The sequence below is a fragment of the Hypanus sabinus genome, chromosome 8 (genome assembly GCF_030144855.1).
Source record: "Hypanus sabinus isolate sHypSab1 chromosome 8, sHypSab1.hap1, whole genome shotgun sequence".
NCBI classification, from domain to species: domain Eukaryota; kingdom Metazoa; phylum Chordata; class Chondrichthyes; order Myliobatiformes; family Dasyatidae; genus Hypanus; species Hypanus sabinus.
The window spans coordinates 16,621,917-16,648,939 of record NC_082713.1 but is presented as its reverse complement, the minus strand read 5'-3'; the positions used below and the strand labels follow the sequence as shown (position 1 = coordinate 16,648,939).

Below are 27,023 nucleotides of genomic sequence, written 5' to 3'. Positions count from 1 at the left end.
CCATTCAGTATGATCATGGCTGATCATCCAACTCATCCTGCCTTCTCTCCATACCCCCTGATCCCTTTAGCCACAAGGGCCATATCTAACTCCTTTTTAAATATAGCCAATGAACCGGCCTCAACTGTTCCCTGTGGCTGAGAATTCCACAGATTCACCACTCTCTGTGTGAAGAATTTTCTCCTCATCTCGGTCCTAAAAGCTTCCCCTTTATCCTTAAACTGTGACCCCTCGTTCTGGACTTCCCCAACATCGGAAACAATCTTCCTGCATCTCGCCTGTCCAATCCCTTTAGAATTTTATACGTTTCAATAAGATCCCCGTCAATCTTCTAAATTCCAGCGAGTATAATCACAGTTGATCCAGTCTTTATTCATATAAAAGTCCTGCCATCCCAGGAATCAATCTGGTGAACCTTCTTTGTACTCCCTCTATGGCAAGATTGTCTTTCTTCAGATTAGGGAACCAAAACTGCACACAATACCTCAGGTGTGGTCTCACCAAGGCCTTGTACAACTGCAGTAGAACCTCCCTGCTCCTGTACTCAAATCCTTTTGCTATGAATGCCAACATACCATTCGCCATTTTCACCACCTGCTGTACCTGCATGCCCACTTGCAATGACTGGTGTACAATGACACCCAGGTCTCGTTGCACCTCCCCTTTTCCTAATCAGCCACCATTCAGATAATAATCTGTTTTCCTGTTCTTGCTACCAAAGTGGATAACCTCACATTTATCCACATTAAATTGCATCTGCCATGAATTTGCCCACTCACCTAACCTATCCAAGTCACCCTGCATCCTCTTAGCATCCTCTTCACAGCTAACACTGCCGCCCAGCTTCGTGTCATCTGCAAACTTGGAGATGCTGCATTTAATTCCCTCATCTAAATCATTAATATATATTGTAAACAACTGGGCCTTGCAGTACCCCAATAGTCACTGCCTGCCATTCTGAAAAGGTCCCGTTGACTCCCACTCTTTGCTTCCTGTCTGCCAACCAATTCTCCATCCACGTCAATACCATACACCCAATACCGTGTGCTTTAAGTTTGCACACTAATCTCCTGTGTGGGACCTTGTCAAAAGCCTTTTGAAAATCTAAATATACCACATCCACTGGTTCTCCCCTATCCACTCTATTAGTTACATCTTCAAAAAATTCTATAAGATTCGTCAGACATGATTTTCCTTTCACAAATCCTTGCTGACTTTGTCCAATGATTTCACTGCTTTCCAAATGTGCTGTTATCACATCTTTGATAACTGACTCTAGCATTCTCCCTGCCACCAATGTCAAGCTAACCGGTCTATAATTCCCTGGTTTCTCTCTCCCTCCTTTTTTAAAAACTGGGGTTACACTAGCCACCCTCCAATCCTCAGGAACTAATCCAGAATCTAAAGAGTGTTGAAAAATTATCACTAATGCATCCACTATTTCTTGGGCTACTTCCTTAAGCACTCTGGGATGCAGACTATCTGGCCCTGGGGATTTATCTGCCTTTAATCCCTTCAATTTACCTAACACCACTTCCCTACTAACATGTATTTCCCTCAGTTCCTCCATCTCACTAGACCCTCGGTCCCCTACTATTTCCAGAAGATCATTTATGTTCTCCTTAGTGGAGACAGAACCAAAGTAGATTTTCAACTGGTCTGCCATGTCCTTTTTCCCTATGATCAATTCACCTGTTTCTGTCTGTAAGGGACCTACATTTGTCTTAACCAATCTTTTTCTTTTCACATATCTATAACAGCTTTTACAGTCAGTTTTTATGTTCCCTGCCAGCTTTCTCTCATAATCTTTTTTCCCTTTCCTAATTAAGCCCTTTGTCCACCTCTGCTGGTCTCTGAATTTCTCCCAGTCCTCAGGTGTGCTGCTTTTCCTGGCTGATTTCTATGTTTCTTCTTTGGACTTGATACTATCCCTAATTTCCCTTGTCAGTAATGGGTGCACTAATTTCCCTGGTTTATTCTTTTGCCAAACTGCGATAAACAATTGTTGTAGTTCATCCATGCAATCTTTAAATGCTTGCCATTGTATATCCACCATCAACCGTTTAAGTATTATTTGCCAGTCTATCTTAGCTAATTCACATCTCATACCTTCAAGGTTACCCTTCTTTAAGTTCAGAACCTTTGTTTCTGAATTAACTATGTCACTCTCCATCTTAATGAAGAATTCCACCATATTATAGTCACTCTTACCCAAGGGGCCTCGCACGACAAAATTGCTAACTAACCCTTCCTCATTGCTCAATACCCAATCTAGAATGACCTGCTCTCTAGTTGGTTCCTCAACATGTTGGTTCAGAAAACCATCCCGCATACATTCCAAGAAATCCTCTTCTTCAGCACCCTTACCAATTTGGTTCACCCAATCTATATGTAGATTGAAATCACCCATTATAACTGCTGTTCCTTTATTGCACACTTTTCTAATTTCCTGTTTAATGCCATCCCCAACCTCACTACTACTGTTAGGTGACCTGTACACAACTCCCACTAGCGTTTTCTGCCCCTTAGTGTTATGCAGCTCTACCCATATCGATTCCACATCCTCCAGGTTAATGTCCTTCCTTTCTATTGCATTAATCTCCTCTCTAACCACCAATGCTACCCCACCTCCTTTTCTTTCTTGTCTATCCGTCCTGAATATTGAATATCCCTGGATGTTGAGCTCCCATCCTTGGTCACCCTGGAGCCATGTCTCTGTGATCCCATCTATATCATATTCATTAATAATTATCTGCACATTCAATTCATCCATCTTGTTACGAATGCTCCTTGCAATGACGCACAAAGCCTTTGGGCTTGTTTTTACAACACTCCTAGCTAGCCCTTATACAATTATGTTGAAAAGTGGCCCTTTTTGATTTTGCCCTGGATTTGCCTGCCTGCCAGTTTTACTTCTCACCTTACTACTTTTTGCTTCTACCCTCATTTTACACCCCTCTGTCTCTCTGGACTTGTTTCCATCCCCCTGCCACATTAGTTTAAATCCTCCTGAACAGCAGAACTTCCTTGACTTATTCTATTTTCCTCTTCCTTGACCCTAACACCCTGGTTTCCTTCTCCTTGCCCACACAGTTTAAACCCTCCCTAACAGCTATATTAAACAATCCCGCTAGGAACAACATCCTGCCTTTCGAGGTGGGACAGGACAGAGTGGAGGGTCGAGGCTATGGCGTCATCAGTGGACCTGAGCACTGGGCAAACTGGAAAGAATCCAGTGTAGCTAGAAGGCAGCATTTTATATGATCCATTACCAGCCGCTCAAAGCACTCCATGATTGCTAAAGTCAGTGGCACCGGGCGGTAATCGTTTAGGCCAGTTACCATTGCTCTCTTGGGCACCAGAATGATGGCAGCTGCCTTGAAGCCTGCAGGGACAGTGGACAGTTTCAGAGAGATGTTAAAGACCTCTGTTAGCTGGGCCAGACTATCCCTCTGCACGTGACCAGGTACTGTCTGGCCCCACAGCTTTGTCTGGGTCTCTCCTGGCTAGGATCTTCCTCACCTAGGCTATGGTCAGAGGGAGTGCCTGTTCCTCAGGGAAAAAGCAAGCTTTCCTCGATATCGCATTATTCCATGCATCAAATTGAGCATAGAAGGCATACAGCCTATCAGGAAGGGAAACATCACTGTTGACGCGCAGGTGGACTTGCAATGTGTTATGCTTTGAATACTCTGCCACGTGCTGTTGTCTCAAAGGTGTCCGTGGGTTTTCTGTGCATACTCATGCTTTGCTTTACATGGTTTTTGCTGACCGTAGAGATGTCCTGTCCCCTGATCTGAAGGCAGTGTCCCACTCCCTAAGCAATGCACAAATCTCTGTAGTTCTGGTTTTCCTGGCAGTGTAGCATTTAATCACGGTATCAGCCTAGATGCATTTTCCTGTGTAGTCGATCACCAATCCCACACAGTCATCAATGTTGATGTGATGATTGTGGATACCTTCCTCCCAGAATATGCTCCAGTCCGTGCTTTCCAAGCAGTCCCGCAGCACTGAGGTGGCACTTTCTGGCTGGGTCCTGTCTCCCTGTAAATTGGTCTGACTCGTTTAACCAGTGGTCTGTATGCAGGGATTAGAGAAATGGAGATGTGGTCTGTGTATCTGCGGTGAGGATGAGGGACAGCTTTGTAGACTCCACAAACGTTGGAATAAACCAGGTCTAATGTATTCTCTCATCTGGCTGTGAAGTCAACATTGATGCACCATCAATAACTCACTCTGAGACATGAAGGCGAGATATTGGCTTTTATTGACTGGAAGAAGGAACAAGCAGTGAGTGACCACCATACTACATCCTGGAGACTGAGAGGCTGGGCTCAGGCCTTAATCGCCTTTATACAGGGACCTGTGGGAGGAGCCACAGGAGCAGTCAGCAGGGGGCGTGTCCAGACAGGTATATGTAGTTCACCACAAACATGCTGGTAGAACTTTGGCAGGGCTGTTTTTAAGTTGGCATAATTGAAGTCACCAGCAATGGTGAAGGCACCATTAGGATGAGTGGCTTCGAGGTTGCAAATGGCTCTGAAGAGCTCCTGCAGTGTTTCCCCAACACCAGCACAGGGGAGGATGTAAACAGCAATAAACACAATGGCAGTGAAATTCCTTGATAAGTAGAAGGGCCTGCACTTCACCAGTAAAAGCTCTATCCGTGGTGAGCATTGGGTCAATATTACCAAGGCGTTCACACGCCAATTCTTATTGATGTGGACGCACAGACCTCCATGGGTCTTGCTGGAAGTCACAGCACTTCTGTCTGCCCGAAAGGAGATTAGGCCTACACGCTGGATGGTGAGTCTGAAGCCTCATTTCTGTCAGGGGGAGTGTGCAACAATCCCTCATTTCCCGCTGGTTCAGATGCGGATATAGGTAATCCAGTCTATTTTCCAGCAACAGGATGTTAGCGAGTAGAATGGACAGGAGCATGGGTCTACAGGGATCCGCTTTAAGGCTCAGTTCAATACCAGCACACTTACTCCACTTCTGCGTTCGAGTGCACGGCCCCCCAAGTAGCCTCAGTAGACTGGCACAGAATGAGAGCCCACTCCCCACATTAGTCGTAACTGCACAGCACCTTTTTTTATTCGCTAGTGACATTCTGTTCCTAAAATTCAGCAGCGTTTTACGGTTAAAGAAAGATGAACAAGCCAAGGAATTTCTCCTTGGTTGGAGTCGGGCTGGCTTCTGCATCTTTTTATGACCAGACAGTGAGAGAGATATACAGATAGGTAGATTAGATTAGAGCTTTATTGTCAAAGCTGAGATTGCTGTGATGGTCCATTCAGTGCAAAACTGCACACTGGCTATTCAATGACTAAAAACAGAGTGAGTACATTTAAAATTGTGCCTGAGTTATTTAGAGTGACATCCGAATTGAAAACAAACAACTCTTACAATTAAAAGAAGCAGTGGCTGCCCCAGTCAAATATTGCACGTGCCCATTTTATCAAGTACAATGATTAAATACAAAATAACATTAAGAACTAAACCTGAAATTTAAGAAACAGAACTCTGCAATCAAAAAAAGGTAGTTGCCCAAATGCCCATGTTTTGTACTTAGAGACTGTCCATAGTGACTATGGGTGGGGTTGGGGGCATTGTTCAGCCCTGCGGAGAGGGAGAAATCTGTTTTTCACTCTGGATGTCTGTGCAGAGATGCTTCTGTCTCTCCTGCCAGATGGTAGGAGATTGAACAGGTGATTACTGGATTGGGGTTAGAGTAAGTGAGAGAGTGTGTGTAAAAAAAAGGGAGAGAGAGAGAAACAGACTGAGATGCAGAGAGCTAAAGTGAGGGACAACAATACAGTAAGATAGACACACAGACAGAAATAGAAAATAATATGTGTAATCAAGAATACTTTCACTTCAGCAATAGCAAGAGAGAGACTGTGTAAAAAAGACAGGAGAGAGAGAAAAAAACAGACTGAAATGCAGAAAAACAGACTAAGAGGCAGAGATACAGTGAGGGAGAGAGAGAGAAACAGATAAAGAGAAAATGCATGATTATGGGTAATTTGCTTCTACCATCTCTTTCACTGAAGCCAAAGTATTTTTCCTCCCCAGGCCACGTACCCACGCTCTGTACAGCTGGGTGTGATGCACCAGCTGAAGGAGCAACTGGAGGAGAGGACGCGGATCCTACAGGCCAATATCCAAACCCAACAGGAGGAGCTCCACCACATCAAAGAACAGCTGCAGCTCGTGCATGATTCCAATCTCCAGGTATGATCCTGATGGAGACTCGGTTTGGTTTATCATTTGTTTCCTTGCTAGTTTCTGGTTTGGCCCCACAGCTTGCTTCTGATTTGGCTTTATTGCTAATTGAGAAGAACACAGTAGTGCAGTCACTCAAGTCGAGCATGATGTTCTCCAAAGGGGTTGTCTATTGGTGGGTCCTCTGATGGCTGAAGATGCCAATACGGGATCTACGTAACCAAGAAGTTAGAATGGATTCTCTTAATGGAGTGTGAATGTACGTGACTTTGATTAACGCAGAGAGGCTGATGTATAGGAAGCCACCACACTGTCCTTAACAGATCAGAGTCAGGGTCCAGTGGCAAGACGACAGGGGACTCTTCACTGCTACAGCCTTCCTCCATCTTCACCACCATTGTGATGTCATCATCATCCGCCAGCTCCATCTCCCAGGTCTTGGTTGGATTGCTCTTTATCTGGAACTTCCTCATTGACCTTACCACCAAGGGTGACCCTACCAGGAGCTAAGTGACTCGGCTAAACTTCAGAATGCATCACGCTCAGGATCTCAGGACTCACAAGTCTCTCCACTATGAAAAGATGACAATCCTCGGAGAAGAGCAGTACACAACTTCTAAACTATCAAGATGACCTATTGCACAAAATGAGATGCTCGAGTATCTTTATATTTAATAGAGCCCTTCCACTGGGGACACTGATGATGCCACACTGAAACTACAACCATCATGGTCAAGGGAGCTCACAGTTTCTAAACTTTATCTTGCTTCATAGTCACTACCTCAAAGTTCAAAGTAAATTTGTTATCAATACGTAAATGTTACCATATACTACATTAAGATTTTTTTTTTGCAAGCATTAACAAGAAAAAGAAATACAGAAGAATTTTACACAAATAAAACTTAAAAAACCGACAACCATTATGCAAAAGAATGCAAACTGTGCAAATAAAAGACTAAGAAAATGAGTTGTAAAAAGTCTTTGAAAGTGAGTCTGTAGGTTGTGGAATCAGTTCAGAGTTGTGGTGAGTGAAGTTATCCATGTCGATTCAAGATCCTGATGGTTGTAGGGTAATAATAGTCCCTGAACCTGGTGGTGTGAGACTCAAGTTTTCTGCACTTCCTGCATGATGGTGATAGTGAGAAGAAGGCATTAGTGATAGAGGACTTTCAAAATGGATGCCGTTTCTTATAGCAGCACTCTGTGTAAATGTGCCCAGAGATGGGGAGGGCCTTGTTATGGGTTGGGCTGCATCCACCACTTTCCTTGTCCATTCCTGAGCACTGGTGATTCCATACCAGGTTATAATGCAACCGTTACCATTGAGGAATGAAAAGCACATTTAAAAGCCTTTGATCATGCCCTTCCTTTCATGTAAGGTCAGCCTGCCTGAGTCTATGCCAATGCCCCTTAATAATCAATCACTTCAAGCTTGAGATCACTAGATTTAAGATTATTAGATGAACAGATGTGAGGATCAAGGATTGAAGGGGAATTGAACTTCAAGAAGAGTATTGTGATGGAATAGTAAAACTTGAGGAGCTCTGCTTCTCCTCCCACGCGGCCAGTATAACGCTTTACAGGGGTCAATTCCCATCACAATCTGTAAGGCATTTGTACATTATCCCTGTAACCACTTGGGTCTCCTCTGGGTGCTTGCTTTCCTCTCACATTCCAAAGATACACTGTACAAATTAGCATGGGGTAGTAAATTGCTGACATGCTATGGTGGTACTGGAAGCGTGGCAAGATTTGCGGGCAACCCCCAGCTCATGTTCAGTCTGTGTTGGTCATTGATGTAAATGACGCATTTCACTGCAAACTTTGATGTTTCGTTGTACAGATGACAATGTGACAAATAAAGCGAATCTAACCTAATCTGGGTTTTTTTTTTGGTTTCTGTGTGTAGAGAAAGTAAACTGGATGACATGTCCTGTTAAAAAATAAAGTTCTCACCAATGTTCCCTCTAATTTTTTTTTACAGCTGTGCAGACCATCCATTGCTCTGTGCAGGAAATTTTTACATGGCCTGGAAACTGAACAGCGCTTTAATAAAACACTATATAAAAGAAAATTCCAGCTGTGGCTATGTGTGTGGGAGTATTTCTGTTACTGAGCAGCCATGCACCAGAGCAGCTTAAAGGGTTCTCACTTAGAAAGTGCGCCAAGAGCTTCCATATCTCTATTTGTTGTAATTTGGTGAACCACGTTAACTATCTGTGAACATATACTTTTCGCTGAGAAAATTTTTGGTTTAATTTCATACTATGCAAGAGCTTGCTCTTTGTTTCTGTTATTACCATGCGCAATTAGCTTAGAAATGAATCATGAACTTAATAGAAATTCCTGTTTGTTTCAACTTAATAAAGACGCAAGCCAGATTGATAAATCATACTCTGAATGTGCCTCTACAGAGTAGTGGAGATGGGAATATCAGAAAAACCATGATTCATGGAGGCAGGGTTTAAGGGTTGGCACAACATTGTGGGCTGAAGGGCCTGTACTGCGCTGTATTGTTCTATGTTCATCTTTTCAGTAACCTGTGCTGATACAACCTTGTCCAACAGTACCCCGGGATGAGTGTTGGTGACTCTGGGCCTGTACTAACTGGAATTTAAATGACTAAGGGGGGATCTCATTGAGATCTATCGAATTTTAAAGGACCTAGATAGAACGGATGTGGAGAGGATGTTCCCGATAGTGGGAGAAGTGTAGGATCCGAAGGCATAGCCTCAGAATAGGATGTCTCTTTAGAAAACAATTGAGAAGGAATTTAGTTAGCCATAAGCTGATGGATCTGTGGAATTCATTGCCAAAGACAGCCATGGAGGTCTATTTAAAACTGGGCATATTTAAAGCAAAGATTGATAGATTCTTGATTATTAAAGGTGTCAAAAGTTTCTGGGAGAAAACAGGACAATGGGGTTGAGAGGGATAATAAATCAGCCATAATGGAATGGAGGAGCAGGCTTAATGGGCTAATTCTGCTCCTCTGTGCTATGGACCTGTGGTCTAATTACAGATCTTTTCTTTAAATCTGTGTTCTCCATTTTTTCCATAGATGCTGTTTCAGGAGCCCATTTCCCTCGGGATGAGCACGTCGGAGCACCAAGTTCAAGGACAGCAGCAGCAGCAGCCAGATATCATCATGCAGAATTCATTCCTACCCAACAAGCAAGTGCAAGCTCTTGTAGAACCTGATGTTCATGGCCAGCAGTTATCTTCATCCCAGCAACTCCTCAGGGAACCCAGTATGAAATCAGTACCGGTAATGTCTTGGTTACTTATTTGTTACTTACTGTTTATTTATGTGTCAAGGTGGAGATAGGTCTCTATCGAAAGAGGTGTAAGGCGCTCCTTCCCTCTGCTAGCCTACAGTTAGATAGAGCTCTTAAAGATAGCAGAGTCAAGAGATATGGGGAAAAGACAGGAACGGGGGTACTGGTTGTGGATGATCAGCCATGATCACATTGAATGGTGGTGCTGGCTTGAAGGGCCGAATGGCCTACTCCTGCACCTATTGTTTATTGTCTATTGTCTACAGGTCACCCTTTGGGTAAGGTGTAGTACCTGCTTAGCCCCTGATTCGGATCAAGTGAAGCCATAGGGACAGGCACATCTATGGAGAGGAATAAACAGTCAATGCTTTGGACTTGGTTGAAGGGTCTTGGTCCAAAGCACCAACTGTTTATTCCCCTCCATAGATATGCCTGACTTGTTGGTTCCTCCAGCATCCTGTGAGGGATAAGTCTGTTCTATTATACAGGTAAGCTGTTACTAACGGGGTGCCTCGGGGATCAGTACAGGAACCTCAGCTATTTACTAAGGATATCAATGACTCAGAGGAATGAACCAAACAAATCTTTGATTTTGATGACGATGCAAACATTGGTAAGAAGCCAGTTATCAAAAATGCAAAGTCTACAAAGGAATACAAATGGGTTAAATGAGTAGGAAAATGATGAGTGTGAGGAAATGTTAGATGACCTAAGTCAGTAGAAAGAATGTATATGGTGTGCTGAAAGTGGAGGTAGATAGGTTCTTGATTAGTAAAGGCATCAAAAGTTACATGGAGAATGTGGTTGAGGGGCTTTATGTATCAGCCATGATAGAATGGTGGAGCAGACTTGACAGGCTGCAAAGCCTAATCCTGTTTGTGTTTTATAGTCTTATGGTTGGTGTTCATTCATAGTCATTATGTGCCATGTCGTATGACATGGGTGATCATGGTCTTTCCATAACCATGATTATACTTGGTAAATTTTTCCGCAACTGTGGTTTGCCATTGCCATCTGGGCAGTGTCTTTACAAGTTGGCGACCCCAGCCATTATCAGTTATCTTCAGAGGCTGCCTAGCGTCTGTGGTCACGTAACTAGGACTTGTGATATGCACCAGCTGCTCCCATGGCTTCATATGATCCCAATTAGGGGGGCTAAGCAAGTGCTACACCTTCCCCAAGAGCGACCTGCAGGCCAGCAGAGGGAAGGAGTACCTTACGTTGCTTAGGTAGAGACATTATCTACATCCTGCCACCCAGGTGTTCATTAGTCAGGGGATTAAGTTCAAGAGTTGCAAGGTAACATTGCAGCTCCATTAAAACTCTGGTTAGACCAATCATGGAGTATTGTGTTCACTTCTGGTTGTCTCCCTATAGGAAGGATGTGGAAGCTTTAGAGAGGGTGCAGAGACGTTTTACCAGTATGCTTCCTGGATTAAGGAGCATATCTTATGAGGATAATTTGAGGGAGCTAGTGCTTTTCAATTTGGAGCAAAGGAGGGTGAGAAGTGTACAAGATAAGAAGCATAGATAAAGTGGGCAGTCAGATCTTTTCCAGAGCGGAAATGGTTAATACAAGGGGGCGTATCTTTAATGTGTTTGGAGGAAAGTGTAGGTAGCTTTTTTTTTAAAACACACAATGTGATGGTGCATGAAATGTGAAACCAGGGGTGGTGGTGGAGGTAGATACATTAGGGGCATTTACGAGACTATTAGATACTTCTCCTTCATTTATGTGGCTATGTGGAAAGGAGGGGTTGGATTGATCTCAGAGTAGATCAAAAGATTGACACAACATCAGGGGCTGAAGTGTCTGTATGCAGCATGTTTTATATAATGAAAATGCAAAGCATTAGCTAAATAATATGAAACAATTGAATGTTACTAGACAGAGGGATCTGGGTGTTCTTGTACAAGGCAAGCAGAAACTTACCATGAATGTAAATAAATAAAGAAATGGATTGTGACCTGTAGGGAGAAGAATCTCAAGGTCATATTTGGCATACATACTTTGGCAATAAATGTACTTTGAACTTCTAACTTGGAAAGGGGGATGGTATATCAAAGTAAAAAAGATAAATCACTCAACCATTTTACACTGGGCTCTATGTTTGATCTTTCAATGGTGTTGACTTATTGGTGTAGACCTTTGTACCAGAGGGCATCAGGCCGTGATGATCATAGAGTACACTGGAAAGGTGGAGGATACTTGAGGGACAGTACGGCCTTTTCCTGCCCTTGTCTCTTGTTACACACTGATTTTCTATTCACTGGGCATTGTTGCCCATTTCCAATTAGCAATGGACCTAAGAATTTCAAGAATCACGTCTTTCAAATCTAGTAAGAGAATATGGAACATTACAGCATATTACAGGCCCTTTGGTCCACAATGCTGTGCTGCCCTTCTACATAGCCTTCCATTTTCTCTTATCCATCTGCTTACCTAAGAGTTTTTTAATGTCCCCAATACATCTGCCTATAATGCTTACAACTTTCCTATAATGAAGCAACCAGAACTGAACATAATCTTGCTGGTGTTATAACCATATCAAATGAAGGTTTTTATACACCTGCAACATTCCCTGGAGGCTTTTCAACTCAGTACCTCAACTAATGAAGGCCAACATGCCAAATGTCTTCTTAACAACCTTATCAACTTGCACTGCAAATTTGAGGATGTATGAGCGTGGACGTGAAACTGAGAGCTTTCTTTCTTTGATGAATCAGTCTACTTTCATAAATAAAAATATGAAATTTGTCCATGGTCAAATGTTCAAAATCTGTGTTATGGGAATAATAGCATTATTGTATACTTCAGAAACTATGAAAGCATCACTGCGAGAGATTTTCAGAAATAGAATACTTAGATAGGCACCAATAAATTGCATATTTAACATGAACAACAAGTGCATATTTCTACTGTCTAGTAATTAACATTCCCATGAGTAACCATTTGACCAAGTCAGCAGCCCATCCTAATGCAAGCGCTGTAAATACAGGACTTGACATTTCTCCGGTCTGTCCATCAAAAGTTTGTCCACAGTTTGAAAGTTGGAAAACGATAGTGAATTCTGATTGCTTACTAATTGGGTGCTATATTCCAAAAGCTTCATAAATTAGATGAAGAATGTACCTTTCACATCATCCTTTTGAGGATGATCTCAAACTTATATAACAATGGAATGTGTCGATACCCTGAGTATGCTCTAACAGAAAGTGTGTGGTATGAAGTTTTTGCGGGTTGCATGAGGGTTAAATGCAGAAGGAGGTTGCGGGACACCCCCAGCACTTTCCTTGGACCATGTTGGTTGTAGGTGCATAAAAACACATTCAATGTATGTTTTGATGAATGTGTGACAAGTAAAACTAACTTATAAAAATATGGAAGTGTGTTATATTAGAGGTAAGTGTATTGTATGATGTTTAAATACGGACATGCAATGTTGGCACCAGAAGCATGGCAATACTCATGGGCTGCTCTCAGCAGATCCTCAAACTGTGTCAGCTGTAGATGCAAAGCAACACATTTCACTGTATCTTTCAATGTACGTGTGAATAATGAAGCTAATATTTAAAAATCTGGACATGAGGATTGGTGGATAGCATATGATGTTCTGCCATTTAAGAAAAGCTCTAAAAATATACCAGGAAATTATCAGTCTTACATTAGTGGTGGGAAAACTATTGGAAGGTATTCTAATGAAGCAGATATGAGTATTTGGATAGACATGGATTGATTAGAGAAAGTTATCATGGCTTTGTGCATGGTAGGTCATGTCTAATGCATCTTTTAGAGTCTTTCAAGGAAGTTACCAGGAAAGCTGATGAAGACAAGGCACTGGATGTTGTCTACATGGACTTTAGCAAGGCATTTGACAAGACCCCTCAAGGGAGATTGTTCAAAAAGGTTGAGTCACTTAACATTCAAGATGAGGTAGTACCCATTGGATTAGACTTTGGCTTTGTGGGAAAACTCAAAGAATCATAGTAGATGGTTGCCTATTTGACTAGAAACCCATGACCAGTAGAGTGCCACAGGGTCCATTGTTGTTTGTCATCTATATTAATGATCTGGATGATAATGTGATTAACTGGCTCAGTAAACAAAGAAACATAGAAAACCTACAGCGCAATATAGGCCTTCGGCCCACAAAGTTCTGCTGAACGTGTCCCTTCTGTAACACTTACCCACAGGCTGGTATATGTCTAGGGGAAAAAGGGGATCCAGCCACTCACCATCCCACCTCCCGTACACGCAGGTGCTGTGAGAATCGAGTTTTATGCCTCGCGCTTGCCAACAGTATCAAACCCACAACAAATACCGTTATGAAATACACTTTAAAGAGTTTACTAAAATTAAAAGAGTAGTAGGCAATACAAAATACATATATATACACAAGGAAAAAAACAAAAGGCGCCAACTTATCAAAGTTCAGTCTGTTTAGTGCACTCGTTGGAGCTCAATCAACGAACCAATCGACCCATCCGGCCGTCGCACCTGGGACCACCCCGGTGGTCTTACGAGCAGTCCAGCACACGTCCACCTTCCTCGGCGTCTTCCTCGGCCTCCTCCTCCCACCAAAAACCCGCGAAAACCCCTCCCCCAAGTTCCCAGCATCACAAGACACAATAACATTCCCCATTGATTAACAAATGAATACAATTACCATATCAGCCATTCTAAAGTGAAACATTGGCGAGAGAAACACTTATCCGACAAAGAAGCATTCCTACTTGTAACAAACCAAAGAGGCCATTTTAAGTAACATACACAGGACATTGTACACTTCCATAGAAATTACTAGGGTTACCCATAGCCCTCTATTTTTCTAAGCTCCATGTACCTATCTAAAAGTCTCTTAAAAGACCCTGTCGTATCCGCCTCCACCACTGTTGCTGGCAGCCCCTTCCACACATTCACCACTCTCCTTGTAAAAAACTTACCCCTGACATCTCCTCTGTACCAACTCCCAAGTACCTTAAACCTGTGCCCTCTTGTGGCAGCCATTTTAGCCCTGAGAAAAAGCCTTTGACTATCCACATGATCAATGCCTCTCATCATCTTGTACACCCCTATCAGGTCACCTCTCATCCTCCGTTGCTCCAAGGACAAAAGGCAGAGTTCACTCAACCTGTTTTCATAAGGCATGCTCCCCAATTCAGGCAACATCCTTGTAAATTTCCTCTGTAACCTTTCTACAGTTTCCACATCCTTCCTGTAGTGAGGCGACCAGAAATGAGCACAGTACTCCAAGTGGGGTCTGACCAGGGTCGAATATAGCTGCAACATTACCTCTCGGCTCCTAAATTCAATTCCATGATTGATGAAGGCCAATACACCATATGCCTTCTTAACCACAGAATCAATCTGAGCAGCTTATGGACTTGGACCCCAAGATCCCTCTGATCCTCCACACTGCCAAGAGTCTTACCATTACTACTATATTCTGCCATCATATTTGACCTACCAAAATGAACCACCTCACACTTATCTGGGTTGAACTCCATCTGCCACTTCTCAGCCCAGTTTTGCATCCTATCAATGTCCCACCATAATCTACTGCTCTTCCTTCATCAATGTGTTTAGTCACATCCTCAAAAAATTCTATCAGGCTCGTAAGGCCCAACCTGCCCTTGACAAAGCCATGCTGACTATTCCTAATCATATTACACCTCTCCAAATTTTCATAAATCCTTCCTCTCAGGATCTTCTCCATCAACTTACCAACCACTGAGGTAAGACTCACTGTTCTATAATCTCCTACCTATCTCTACTCCCTTTCTTGAATAATGGAACAACATCCGCAACCCTCCAATCCTCTGGATCCTCTCCCGTCCCCATTGATGATGCAAAGATCATCACCAGAGGCTCAGCAATCTCCTCCTTCGCCTCCCACTGTAGCTGGGGTACATCTCATTTGGTCCTGGCAACTTATCCATCTTGATGCTTTCCAAAAGCTCAAGCACATCCTCTTTCTTAATATCTGCATGCTCAAGCTTTTCAGTCTGCTGCAAGTCATCACTACAATCACCAAGATCCTTTTCCATACTGAGTACTGAAGTAAAGTATTCGTTAAGTACCTCTGCTATTTCCTCCGGTTCCATAGACACTTTCCCACTGTCACAGTTGTCTTTCATGTCTTATCCCCTTACTCTTCACATACTTGTAGAATGCCTTGGGGTTTCCTTAATCCTGCCTGCCAAAACCTTCTCATGGGCCCTTCTGGCTCTCCTAATTTCCTTCTTAAGCTCCTTCCTGTTGGCCTTATCTTCTTCTAGATCTCTATCATTACCTAAGTTTTTGAACCTTTGGTAAGCTTTTCCTTTCTTCTTGACTAAATTTACTACAGCCTTTGTACACCATGGTTCCTGTACCCAACCATAACTTCCATGTCTCATTGGAACATACCTATGCAGAACTCCACACAAATATCCCCTGAACATTCGCCACATTTCTTCCGTACATTTCCCTGAGAACATCTGTTCCCAATTTAAGCTTCCAAGTTCCTGCTTGATAGCCTCATAATTACCCTTACTCCAATTAAATGCTTTTCTAACTTATCTGTTCCTATCTCTCTCCAATGCTATTGTAAAGGAGATAGAATTATGATCACTATCTCCAAAATGTTCTCCCACTGAGAGATCTGACACCTGACCAGGTTCATTTCCCAATACCAAATCAAGTACAGCCTCTCCTCTTGTAGGCTTATCTACATATTGTGTCAGGAAACCTTCCTGAACACACCTAACAAACTCCACCCCATCTAAACCCCTTGCTTTAGGGAGATGCCAATCAATATTTTGGAAATTAAAATCTCCCACCATGACAACTCTGTTATTACTAAGCCTTTCCAGGATCTGTTTCCCCATCTGCTCCCCAATATCCCTGTTAATATTGGGCTGTCTATAAAATACCTCCGTATAGTTATCGACCCCTTCCTGTTCCTAACCTCCACCCACAGACTCCATAGATAATCCTTCCATGACGTTCACCTTTTCTGTAGCCATGACACTATCTCTGATCAACAGTACCACGCCCCCATCTCTTTTGCCTCCCTCCCTGTCCCTTCTGAAACATCTAAAACCCGGCACTTGAAGTAACCATTCCTGTCCCTGAACTATCCAAGTCTCTGTAATGGCCACCACATCATAGCTCCAAGTACTGATCCACGTTCTAAACTCATCCGCTTGATTCACAACACTCCTTGCGTTAAAATAGACAATCTGAAACCGATGGTCTGAGCGCATCCCTTCTCTATCACCTGCCTATCCTCCCTCACATACTGCCTCCAAGCTTTCTCTATTTGTGAGCCAACAGCCTCTTCCCTAGTCTCTTCAGCTCGGTTCCCACCCCCCAACAGTTCTAGTTTAAACTCTCCCCAGTAGCCTTAGGCAAACCTCCCCACCAGGATATTGGTCCCCCTCAGATTCAAGTGCAACCTGTCCTTTTTGTACAGGTCCCACCTGCCTCAAAAGAGCTCCCAATGATCCAGAAATCTGAATCCCTGCTCCCTGCTCCAATCCCTTAGTCACACTTTTATCCTCCACCTCATTCTATTCCTATACTCACTGTCAAAGACTGGTGGGGGGGAGGGGGATGTAGGGAAAGTGAGAAAGACTATCAGAATTTGCAGTGAGATCTGGACCAGCAGGAAAAATGGCAGATGGAATTTAATGTGGACAAGTACAAGGTTTTGCAAACAATGGTAGGTCATACACAATGAACGATGGAGTCCTGGAGACTGTGGTGGAACAAAGGGATCTGAGAATACAGGTCCATAATTCATTGAAAATTACGGCACAGGCAGATAGAGTTATAAGGAATGCTTTTGGCTCATTGGTCTTCTTTTATCAAACTATTGAGTACAGGAGATTGGATGTTATGTTGACGTTGTATAAGACGTGGGTGAGGCCTAATTTGGAGTTGTGTGTGCAGCTTTAGTCACTTACAGGAAAGAAGAAAATAAGTTTGAAAGAGTACAGAGAAAATTTACAACGATATTGCAAGGACTTGAGGATCTGGGTTCTAAGGGAAGAATGAATAGGTTGGGACTTCATCCCTTGGAACACCAGAGACTGAGGAGAAATTTGATGGAGGTATACAAAATTATGAGGGGTATAGCTGGGGTAGAAGCAGGCTTTTTTCACTGAGGTTGGGTGAGACTACAGCTAGAGGTTATAGGTTAAGGGTGAAAGGTGACACATTTAAGGGTAATATAAGGGGAAGCTTCTTCACTCAGTGAGTTGTGAGAGTGTGGAGCGAGTTGCCAACACAAGAGCTCAATTTCAATGTTTATGAGAAGTTTGAATAGGTACATGGATGGTAGGGGTATGGAGGGCAAAGGTCCCGGACAGGTCGATGGGAGTAGGCAGCTTAAATGGTTCAGCATGGACTAGATGGGCAGAAGGGTCAATTCTGTGCAGTATTTTTCTATGACTGTATGACTTGTGTATTGTATGAGGGTTAAGTGTGGGCACGGTAGTCTGACACTTGCGGGCTGACCCAGCACATCTTCAGCCTCTGTTGGTCGTTCACACATACGATGCATTTTTGTGTATGTTTCGATATACATGTGACAAATTAAGCTAATCTTTAAAAATCTGGAATGTTTCATCTGAGGGTTAAATGTGTGTTCCCTTTTTGCAGGGAAAGCAGCAGTTCATGAAAGAAGGGCAATTTCAACGAGCTAGTGTGCAAATTCAGTCACCAAACAATCTGGTTGCACCACTCTTCAGTAATCCCATGATGTTTACTCAGACTACGACAGGGACTTTCCCAGTGTCACTGCCTTCTGACACCAGCCGAAGCCACTCATGTGCTGACAATGGGTCTGACCGGCAGCTAAGGTAAGACCAAGCATAGACTGAGTGACACTTAAAATGCTGGAGGAACTCAGCAGGCCAGGCAGTATCTTTGGAAAAGAGTAAACAGTCGATGATTCGGGCCGAAACTTTTCATCAGGACTCATAGATGCTGCCTGGCCTGCTGAGTTCCTCCAGCATTTTATGCCTGTTGCTTTGGATTTCCAGCATCTGCAGATTTTCTCGCAAGTAAGTGATGCTTGTAGGCTTCCCCTGCATAATCTTTGCTGATTTGATTTGAAACCATGCATTTAGAAACATAGCATAGAAAACCTACAGCACAATACAGGCCCTTTGGCCCACAAAGATGTGACGAATATGTCCTTACCTTAGAAATTACCTAGAGTTACCCATAGCCCTCTATTTTTCTAATCTCCATGTACCTATACAGGAGTCTCTTAAAAGACTTTATCATATCTGCCTCTATCACAGTCACCGGCAGCCCATTCCGTGCTCTCACCCCTCTGCATAAAAAACTTACCCCTGACATCTCCTTTGTACCTGCTTCCAAGCACCTTAAAACTGCGTCCTCTCATGTTAGCCATTTCAGCCCTGGGAAAAAACCTCTGACTATCCACACAATCAATGCCTCTCATCATCTTATACACTGTATTTCACTGTGTGTTTCTGTGTTTTGAGGTACTGTATGTGTGACAAATAAAGCTAATTATCTTTAATCTTTTTTTAAAAAATCTAACATTTCCTGTTCTTATTGCAGAAAACTTTACAGTTTTGTTTTTGCTTTTCCGTGTTTTCGGAGAAACCTAACATGCTCTTTTGCTCTCGTTTTTTCAGATATATCCAAGATCAACAGATGCTGACAGCACTAACAATGCAGCCAATTAACTGTAGCACAGTCATCTTGCCATCTCCAAATTCCATGGCGCTCCAGTACCAAGGGTTCCCTCAACACCAGCAAGGCTCCGTCCCACAGCAGCATGGCCAACATTCCATGACAGTCCAACAACAACACCATTACCTTCAGGTAATGTACAACCTGCAGCCCCAGGGGTAACACCATCCTCCAGGATCAACGTTGCAAACTGTGGTTTTAACATCCGAATGTAGTTATTTCTCAGATCAAGTAAAATGGCAATAAAATGGTTAGGAACTCAGCAGGCCAGGCAGCATCAGTGGAGGGGAATAAACAGTCAATATTTTGGACCGAGACCTTTCTTCAGGACTGGAAAGGAGGGGAGAAGAAGTCTTTATTTTTTCTAAGCCTGCTGAGTATTTCCAGTGTTTCCTCTTTTCATTGTAGATTTCCAGTAACTGCAGTTTTTTTTTGCTTTCCAATAAATAACATCACCGATTTAATGAAATACAGGAAGCTAAATCAGGTCCCAGCTGCACAATTTGTGAGCGTCATGGTGGTGTAGCGGTTGGCATAATGTTATTACAGCACCAGCAAACTGGGTTCAAATCCCACCACTGACTGCTGGGAGTCCCCATGATCGCATGGGTTTCCTATGGGGGCTCCATAGTCCAAAGATGAATAGGTCAGTAAGTTAATTGGTCACATGGGTGTAATTAGGCAGTGTAGGATCATTGGACCAGAACTTAATGGGCCTGTAGATAGATAGAATTAGCTAGATAGCTGTATAGATAGATAGATACAATTAGATAAATAGAATTAAATGGATAGATAGATAATAGTGCTGAGCACACAGTCACACATATTCCACCAAGAGCACGAGAGGTCAGCACTGAACCCTGGTTGCCCCAGCTGTCAGAGAGCAGTCCAACTAGCTGTGTCACTGTGCCAAACCTGAGACTTTTGAGTAGCCGGTTTTTGACCCTTGGCAATGGGACTGAGAAACGATATGGTGCATAGTTTTGGGGAATGACAGGGGCAGGGTGAAACAAGGTTGCAGAGTATGTTGGCGGGGCTTTGGAGAAAGATGGACAAAGTTTTGACTGACGTGGAAGCGTTAGGAAGAGGAAAAGCAGTGCACAAAATGCTGAAGGAACTCAGCAAATCAGGCAGAAATACTTCATCTGCTTCAGTAACTTTAGATTATTTATAATTTTGTATGCCATAACATTTATCTCCTGTGTATGCAGCATTTTTAAATATTTGAGAATCTGCTGCATCACAAAATATAATCATAACTTAAGTTGCTCTTTTGGAAGAAATGTGACTTACCAAGAGAGCACTGTCAACTCCTAACTTGTCCCTGTGCAATAAACACCAGAGATTCTGCAGTTGCTGGAAATTGAGAGAAACACACACAAAATACTGAATAAACTCAGCAGGTCAGGCAGAATCTAGGGAGGAGAATAATCAGCAGACTCTTTGGGCCAAGACCTTCATCAGGACTGGAAAGGAAGGGGGCAGAAACTGGAATAAAGTGAGGGAGGAGAAGTACAAGCTGGTAGGTGATTGGTCAGACCAGGTGAGGGAGGATGGAGTGAGGAGGTGTGATTTTCATTAAAAATTACAAGCTCTTTTCAGCACAAGTGAAAATTTTAATGGCATGAATTGATAAAAAAATCCTTTTGGTTCTTTAGCAAGTGGTGCCAAGTAGAATGACGCAGGGCTGCCAGCCGCAGCCACTCTTCCTGCCCTCAGCTCAGCACGTGAACCTGGACTACCTCTCGCAACACCATACCCGTGGAACACAGAGCAACGCAGGCACCCGCTCGGACTTGTCCCACATCCAGCTGCCACGGTAACCGCCGGTGCGCCACAGGTGGACGATGAGGAGTGTGAGGGCACACCCGGGGGAAGACATGGCCTTTCAACAAGTGGTTCGTCTAGGAGGCTGGCCACAAGCTGGTGCGAAACTGAGGCCAAATCAGGTGACCAGGCTTGGGCAGCGGGTCCCTCCCTTGAAGGGTATAAGCTTGGTTTTCCTGCGTCAAGCAGCAGGTCTTGTGCTTCATTGTTATCCTCGTGGCAAATCACCCCAACATCCAACAGTTAGAAAACAAAACGCATTCTACAACACCGTTCAGAGTGCAGGTATTGATACGATTTAGTCGTCAGAAGATATGCTTCTCTTTTTAAAACCACTGTCAATTTTGACTAAATTGGCACAAATTAAAACAATCAGTAAAATAACATTACTGATAAAGCAATGGCAAAAGTGACCTTGTTTGAAAGCTGTGTTAACTGTACAGTTGATTTTGTCAGATGTCACGTTAAATAATCTGTGCTTTTAATCAATACAAATAGTTACTGTTGGCAGGAAGTCAGGTGTGATGCTGTGAAATATCTGTTTTTACTTCACTCATTTATGTATAGCTAGAGTTGCAAAACAAAGGTAAATATTTCATATTCTAAATAACTTTCCTATTTTATATTTAAAAAAATATTTAAATCTGACTGCCACTAAATGAAAAACATATTTCTTCTCCTGGTTCTGAACCAAATATTTCACTGTGGAATCCACTAAAAATACTTAATGCATTGAACCTCTCTGCTGGTAAACTGTACACTGTGTGTAACACTAGTTAGTGCATTATTAATTTTCAATTCAGGTCTAGTGATAATTGAATCAAGAGTCAAAAGCTCCCTGATTTATTAGCAGTTTTATATTCTCAGGAAATAAAAGTAAAAATCCAAATGATATATTAAAATGCCTCAACTGCTTTTCAAACATGCAAGAATTATTTATATATATTATATAAAAATATACACACAAAAATATTATTAGTATATTCAGATCTAAATAGGGAAATTGATGTTTAAACTCAGTGGCCTGTGAGTTGGACTCTACTGCACGAGGCAGAATCCAAATGCATGTGAATGTATGTTAAGTATTATTTAGATTTGCTGCCGTACAATCAATGTGAGGCCATTAGACATAGGAGTAAAGTTAGTCCATTCAGCCCATTGAGTCTGCGCTGTCATGGTTAGTTCATTATCCCTCTCAACCCCATTCTCCTGCTTCTCCTTGTAACCTTTGATGCCCTGACTAATCAAGAGCTCATTAAATATAACCAATGACTTGGCCTTCACAGCAATCCAAACAGTCACCACCTTATGACTAAAGAAATTCTTCCTCATCTCTGTTGCAAAGCATCATTTTTTATTCTGCCTGTGCCCTCTGATCCTAGACTCTTCCACTACTGGAAACAGCCTCTTCATGTCAACTCTATCTAGGCCATTCACTCTTTGGTAGATTTTCAATAAGATCTCTCCTCATTCTTCTAAACTCCAGTGAATACAGGAACAGAACAATTAAATGCTCATTGTACATTAACCCTTTCAAGTCGGGGAACATTCTCATCGACCTCCTCTGGACCCTGTTAAATGTCAACACATCTTTCCTTAGATATGGTGCCCAAAACTGCTCACAATGATTAAAATGTGGTCTGACCAATGTCTTATAAAGGTACAGCTATTATATTCTTGCTTTTATATCCTAGTCCTTTGAAATGCATGCCATCATTGCAATTGCCTTCCTTACTGCCAGCTCAATCTGCAAGTTAACCTTTAGGGAATTTCTGAAATCTCTCCTCATTTAGGAACTGTCTACACCTTTATTCCTTTTACTAAAGTGCATGACCCTACAGTATATTCCATCTGCCACTTCTTTGCCCATTCTCCCAATCTGTCTAAATCCTTCTATAGACTCCCTGCCTCCTCACCTATCTTTGTATCATCTGCAAACTTGGCCATCAAATCCATCTTTAACTTATAATGTGGAACGTAGCAGCTCCAACACCACCACTAGACACTGGCAGCCAATCAGAAAAGGTCCCCTTTTTTCCTACTGTATATCTCGTGGCAGTCAGCCAATCTTCTGTCCATGTTAGTATTTTCCCTTAAATACCATGGGCTGTTATCTTGTTCAGCAAGTTAATGTGCAGCTCCTTGTCAAGGCCCTTCTGAAAAATCGAAGAATTCTGAAGCCTCCAAATACCTTGTATACCTCAGCTCTTCTCGATGAAATGCCTTCGTAGAAAAGCGCCACAGTAGCGTAGTGATTAGTGAGACTCTAATACAGCTTGGGGCATTCCGGACTTCAATCCTGGCACTGTTCTGTAAGAAGTCTCTGTATGTCCTCCCTGTGGAATGCAGGGTTCTCTCTGTCTTCTGGTTTCCTCCCACAGTCCAAAGACATACCGGGTAGGTTAACATGTTAACATGTAAATTGTCCCATGATTAGGTTAGGGTTAATTAGGGTTATTGGGGGGGGGGGGGGGGGGGTTGCTGGGGCAACGTGTTTCAAAGGGCCGGAAAGGCCTACTCAACTCTGTTATCACTAAATAAAATACAAAAGCCTTTCTTCAACTATAATACTAACACATTCAATTTTAGCTTTTCTCTTTCAAAATGTAGGGTAAATTCTATTCTATTATGATCAACATGGATTGGAAATGTTATTTGATTATTTTTAGTCAGGGCAAAAATTGCACAGTGTTGAATTTCTCTTGCCTGCTGAGTTTGGGCAAGAAAATTTGCTGCTATAGCCAATTGTATCATCTCCAAAGACCTTGCTTACCATAACTCTCCTCTATTGATGCCACAATGGTGAACTTTGCCTTTTGTATCCAGAAGCCCTGACGAACCCTAGAAAATCAGATGAATAGTAGGTTCTACAAACACTTAGGATTCCAGCCATTCAATATCTTGCCTGATCCTTATTTTCTGAACTCCATTTCTACGCAATACATAATATAGCTTAACTAATACAACCAGAACTTAAAGATACTTCAATGTCACCTATTAAATAGTAGGACATAGCAGTAAGCAGTCACTGATAGGGAGTCATTTCCCACTGCTTTTGTCATCCGCATGACCTCTTGGGTTTCTTCACACCAAAGATGTACGATTACGGTTGGTGTGTTGAGGATGGGTCATGTTGGCACCAGAAGCATGGAGACACATGGGCTGCCCCCAGCACAATCCTCGTTGATTTGATTTAATGCTAATCATGCATTTCACTGTATGTTTTGATGTACAAGCAACAGGTAAAGCTAATCCCTCATCTTTTGAAAGCTACTCTTTAACAGTCCATTGCCTACCAATTTAAAAAAATCTTCAGGATCAAGGACAGCTTCCTTTCATTCCAGTTCTGCAGGTTTTGAGGGGACTAATGAGGCCAATTCAGTACCGGCAGACTCTGTTAGAAGTGAGGGAGGAGGTAGTTAATGGGTGGGCAGGGATTCTGCTTGGGCCTGATGAATGAACTCCCAGCTCTCAAACACCGTGGTGATCGCTCATTGCCCTTTGAGCTGCTATGGCCCATGAGAGGATGTTACAGTCTTTGGCCACATTCTCAAATCATTTCTTCTATTCAGCAGGTTTGCTCTTCTCTTGACAGCCTAAATAGAGAAAACATTGAAGAAATTGGTGTTGGCTATGCAAACATCATCTTGGAGAGCCTTGCCTTCACTGAAAGAGAGCTGCTGAGATAGGAAGTAATCCACATTATCCAGGGTCGACTCATGGACCTTTTTCCATGAGGATGACACAGTAGCATAGCATTTTATGTAACACCTTACTGCACTGGTGATCGTGATTTTCAATTGCTGCTGCTGTAAGGAGTTTGCACAGTCTCCTCATAATCACATGGATTTCGTCCAGGTGTGCTGTTTTCCTCACATATTCCATATACATATAGGTTAGAACTGGAATCATGGTGACACTTGTGGGCTGCTCCCAGCACATGCTTGGACTGTGTTGGTCATTGGTGCAAAATGACACATTTCATTGTATATTTTGACTTACATGTGACAAACAAACCAAGATCTTTAATCTTTTTATTATTGGGGAATGGTGTTGTGCACAAGGACTAGATCCATAGGTACACAAGAGACTGCAGATGCTGGAATCTGGAGCAACACACAATCTGCTGGAAGAGCTCGGCATTCTTTCTTCCCGCTGATGCTGAGTTCTTCTGGCTTGTTTCAGATTGATAGAAAATTCTTCTTTTGCCCATTTTGCCACTGGCATTTAGGACAGCAATGTAGTTGCTCCATCTCCGGTGGCGTTCACATTTCCTTCATTGTGTGTCAGTACCTTCCTCTTGGTTTTCACTACTGTCAGTCATGCAAGTCCCAGATGGCGACTCAGGAATACCATTGCATTCAGATGTAGAAGGATTCTCCATTGCTGTTTCTGTAACAAATTTGGTTTTGACCAGTCGAGGGTTGTCAGTCCTGAGCTGAGCTGAACCTAGAGGATGAGTGGACCACTCTTAGTGTGACTTGTTTGGCATGGGTGACCCTACCAGGATCCAAAGAGTAAAGCCCTAACTCCTGCCAACATAGCTCTCCAGGTCATTGAGGCATACAACCCTCAAATCATGATAAGGCCACAGTCCCCTTGGAAGTGATAGAAAATTAACACACACCACATGCTGGAGGAAATCAGCATTTTAGACAGCATGTATGGAAAGGAATAGAGTTTGCATTTCAGGCTGAGACCCTTCCCTTTCTATAGATTGCTGCCTGACCTGCTGTGTTCCTGCAGGATTTCATGTGTGCTAATTTGGATTTCTAGCATTGATAGAAGATTGTTGATTTATGGATATTAAATATAAGACTCATTTTCTTGGATGCTTCAGCCAGTGATGACTTAGAACCCAAGCTGTGTGCATATTCATACTCACACATTATATGTGCATACAGTTGTCAGAGCGAAATGGATCTGAAGTGGAATTAATGTAGATTAAACTGTTTCCCCATTTGTCCTGGAGATTGGTTCTATCCCAATGGGAAGCTTTGTTATGAGTGAGCTACCACATTGCTACACAAAAGATTTAAAATGAGGGTACAATTTACATTTGGACGGGTACATGGCTAGAAAGGTTTCAGAACTAAGTAGGTTCAATGCGGTCAAATGGGCCGAGCTCAATACAGCAACTTGGTTGGCATGGGTGATTTAGACTGAAGGACCTGTTTTCATGCTCTAACTCTATGAGCACCTGTCTCCAGTAAGATTGGATCTACACTAGACCCCTGGCCCACATCCCATCACATAGGGAGTGTAAGTCTGAGAAGAATTCTATGAGGGTCCAAATTTTACAAGGATGTTCCATACAAATTCCCAATGGACAGATTCAAAGGCTTTTGTGAAAGTCATGTACAGTCATTGATATCCTGCCTGCCATGGTGTTTGAAAGAATACAAAGAAGTTAAGAACACCCAAGAAGGTTGTACAGCCTTTTGAGACTCTCAGTCTCCAAGCTCCAGTTCTGTCCACACCTGTAGAAATATGATTCAAACTTCGAGATATTTCAGTCTCACCTTCATAATATCCCAGTATATTGTCCTTTCATTTTCAATGCATTAACCTAAGGTAGAGTATGCAAATGAATTTATTTCAAACTATTGCAGATTACCTTAAAATCTTATTAAAATTAAGTCAACAGAACTCCTTAATCAAGTATCAATTTTCACATGAGTATTAATATCAACTTATCATACAAACATTGAGCAATTAATTTTAAATTTTCACCCAGCAGAGTGAGCAATGAGGTTTGGTTTATCTAACATAGGCTCTTGCGTAACAATAGTCAGTGTTAAAATTCTGTCATTGCTATGTCATCTTGTGTAAGCTTTTCTGAGTTGCATTTTGGGCTGAGATGTGTTGAAGAAAATGCACTTTGGAGTCATTGTTTGTCTGGTTCTATGCCTAACAAAGAGTGAAGAGTAGTAATTGATGTACATATTGTATTTAATTCTGTATAAAAATCCTTA

The 27,023-nt window shown here is 42.5% G+C and overlaps 1 protein-coding gene across 1 annotated transcript in view; it reads left to right on the top strand.

Annotated features, from left to right (window-relative positions):
- npas2 (neuronal PAS domain protein 2) overlaps window positions 1-21,044 on the top strand; it is a 95,329-nt gene extending 74,285 nt beyond the window's left edge. Inside the window, exons 15-19 of the mRNA XM_059976628.1 lie at window positions 6,079-6,237; window positions 9,290-9,496; window positions 18,154-18,353; window positions 19,164-19,353; window positions 20,880-21,044. Of these exons, the coding sequence (XP_059832611.1) occupies window positions 6,079-6,237; window positions 9,290-9,496; window positions 18,154-18,353; window positions 19,164-19,353; window positions 20,880-21,044 (921 nt within the window). The remainder of the gene's footprint in view (window positions 1-6,078; window positions 6,238-9,289; window positions 9,497-18,153; window positions 18,354-19,163; window positions 19,354-20,879) is intronic.
- The last annotated feature ends 5,979 nt before the right edge of the window (window positions 21,045-27,023 follow it).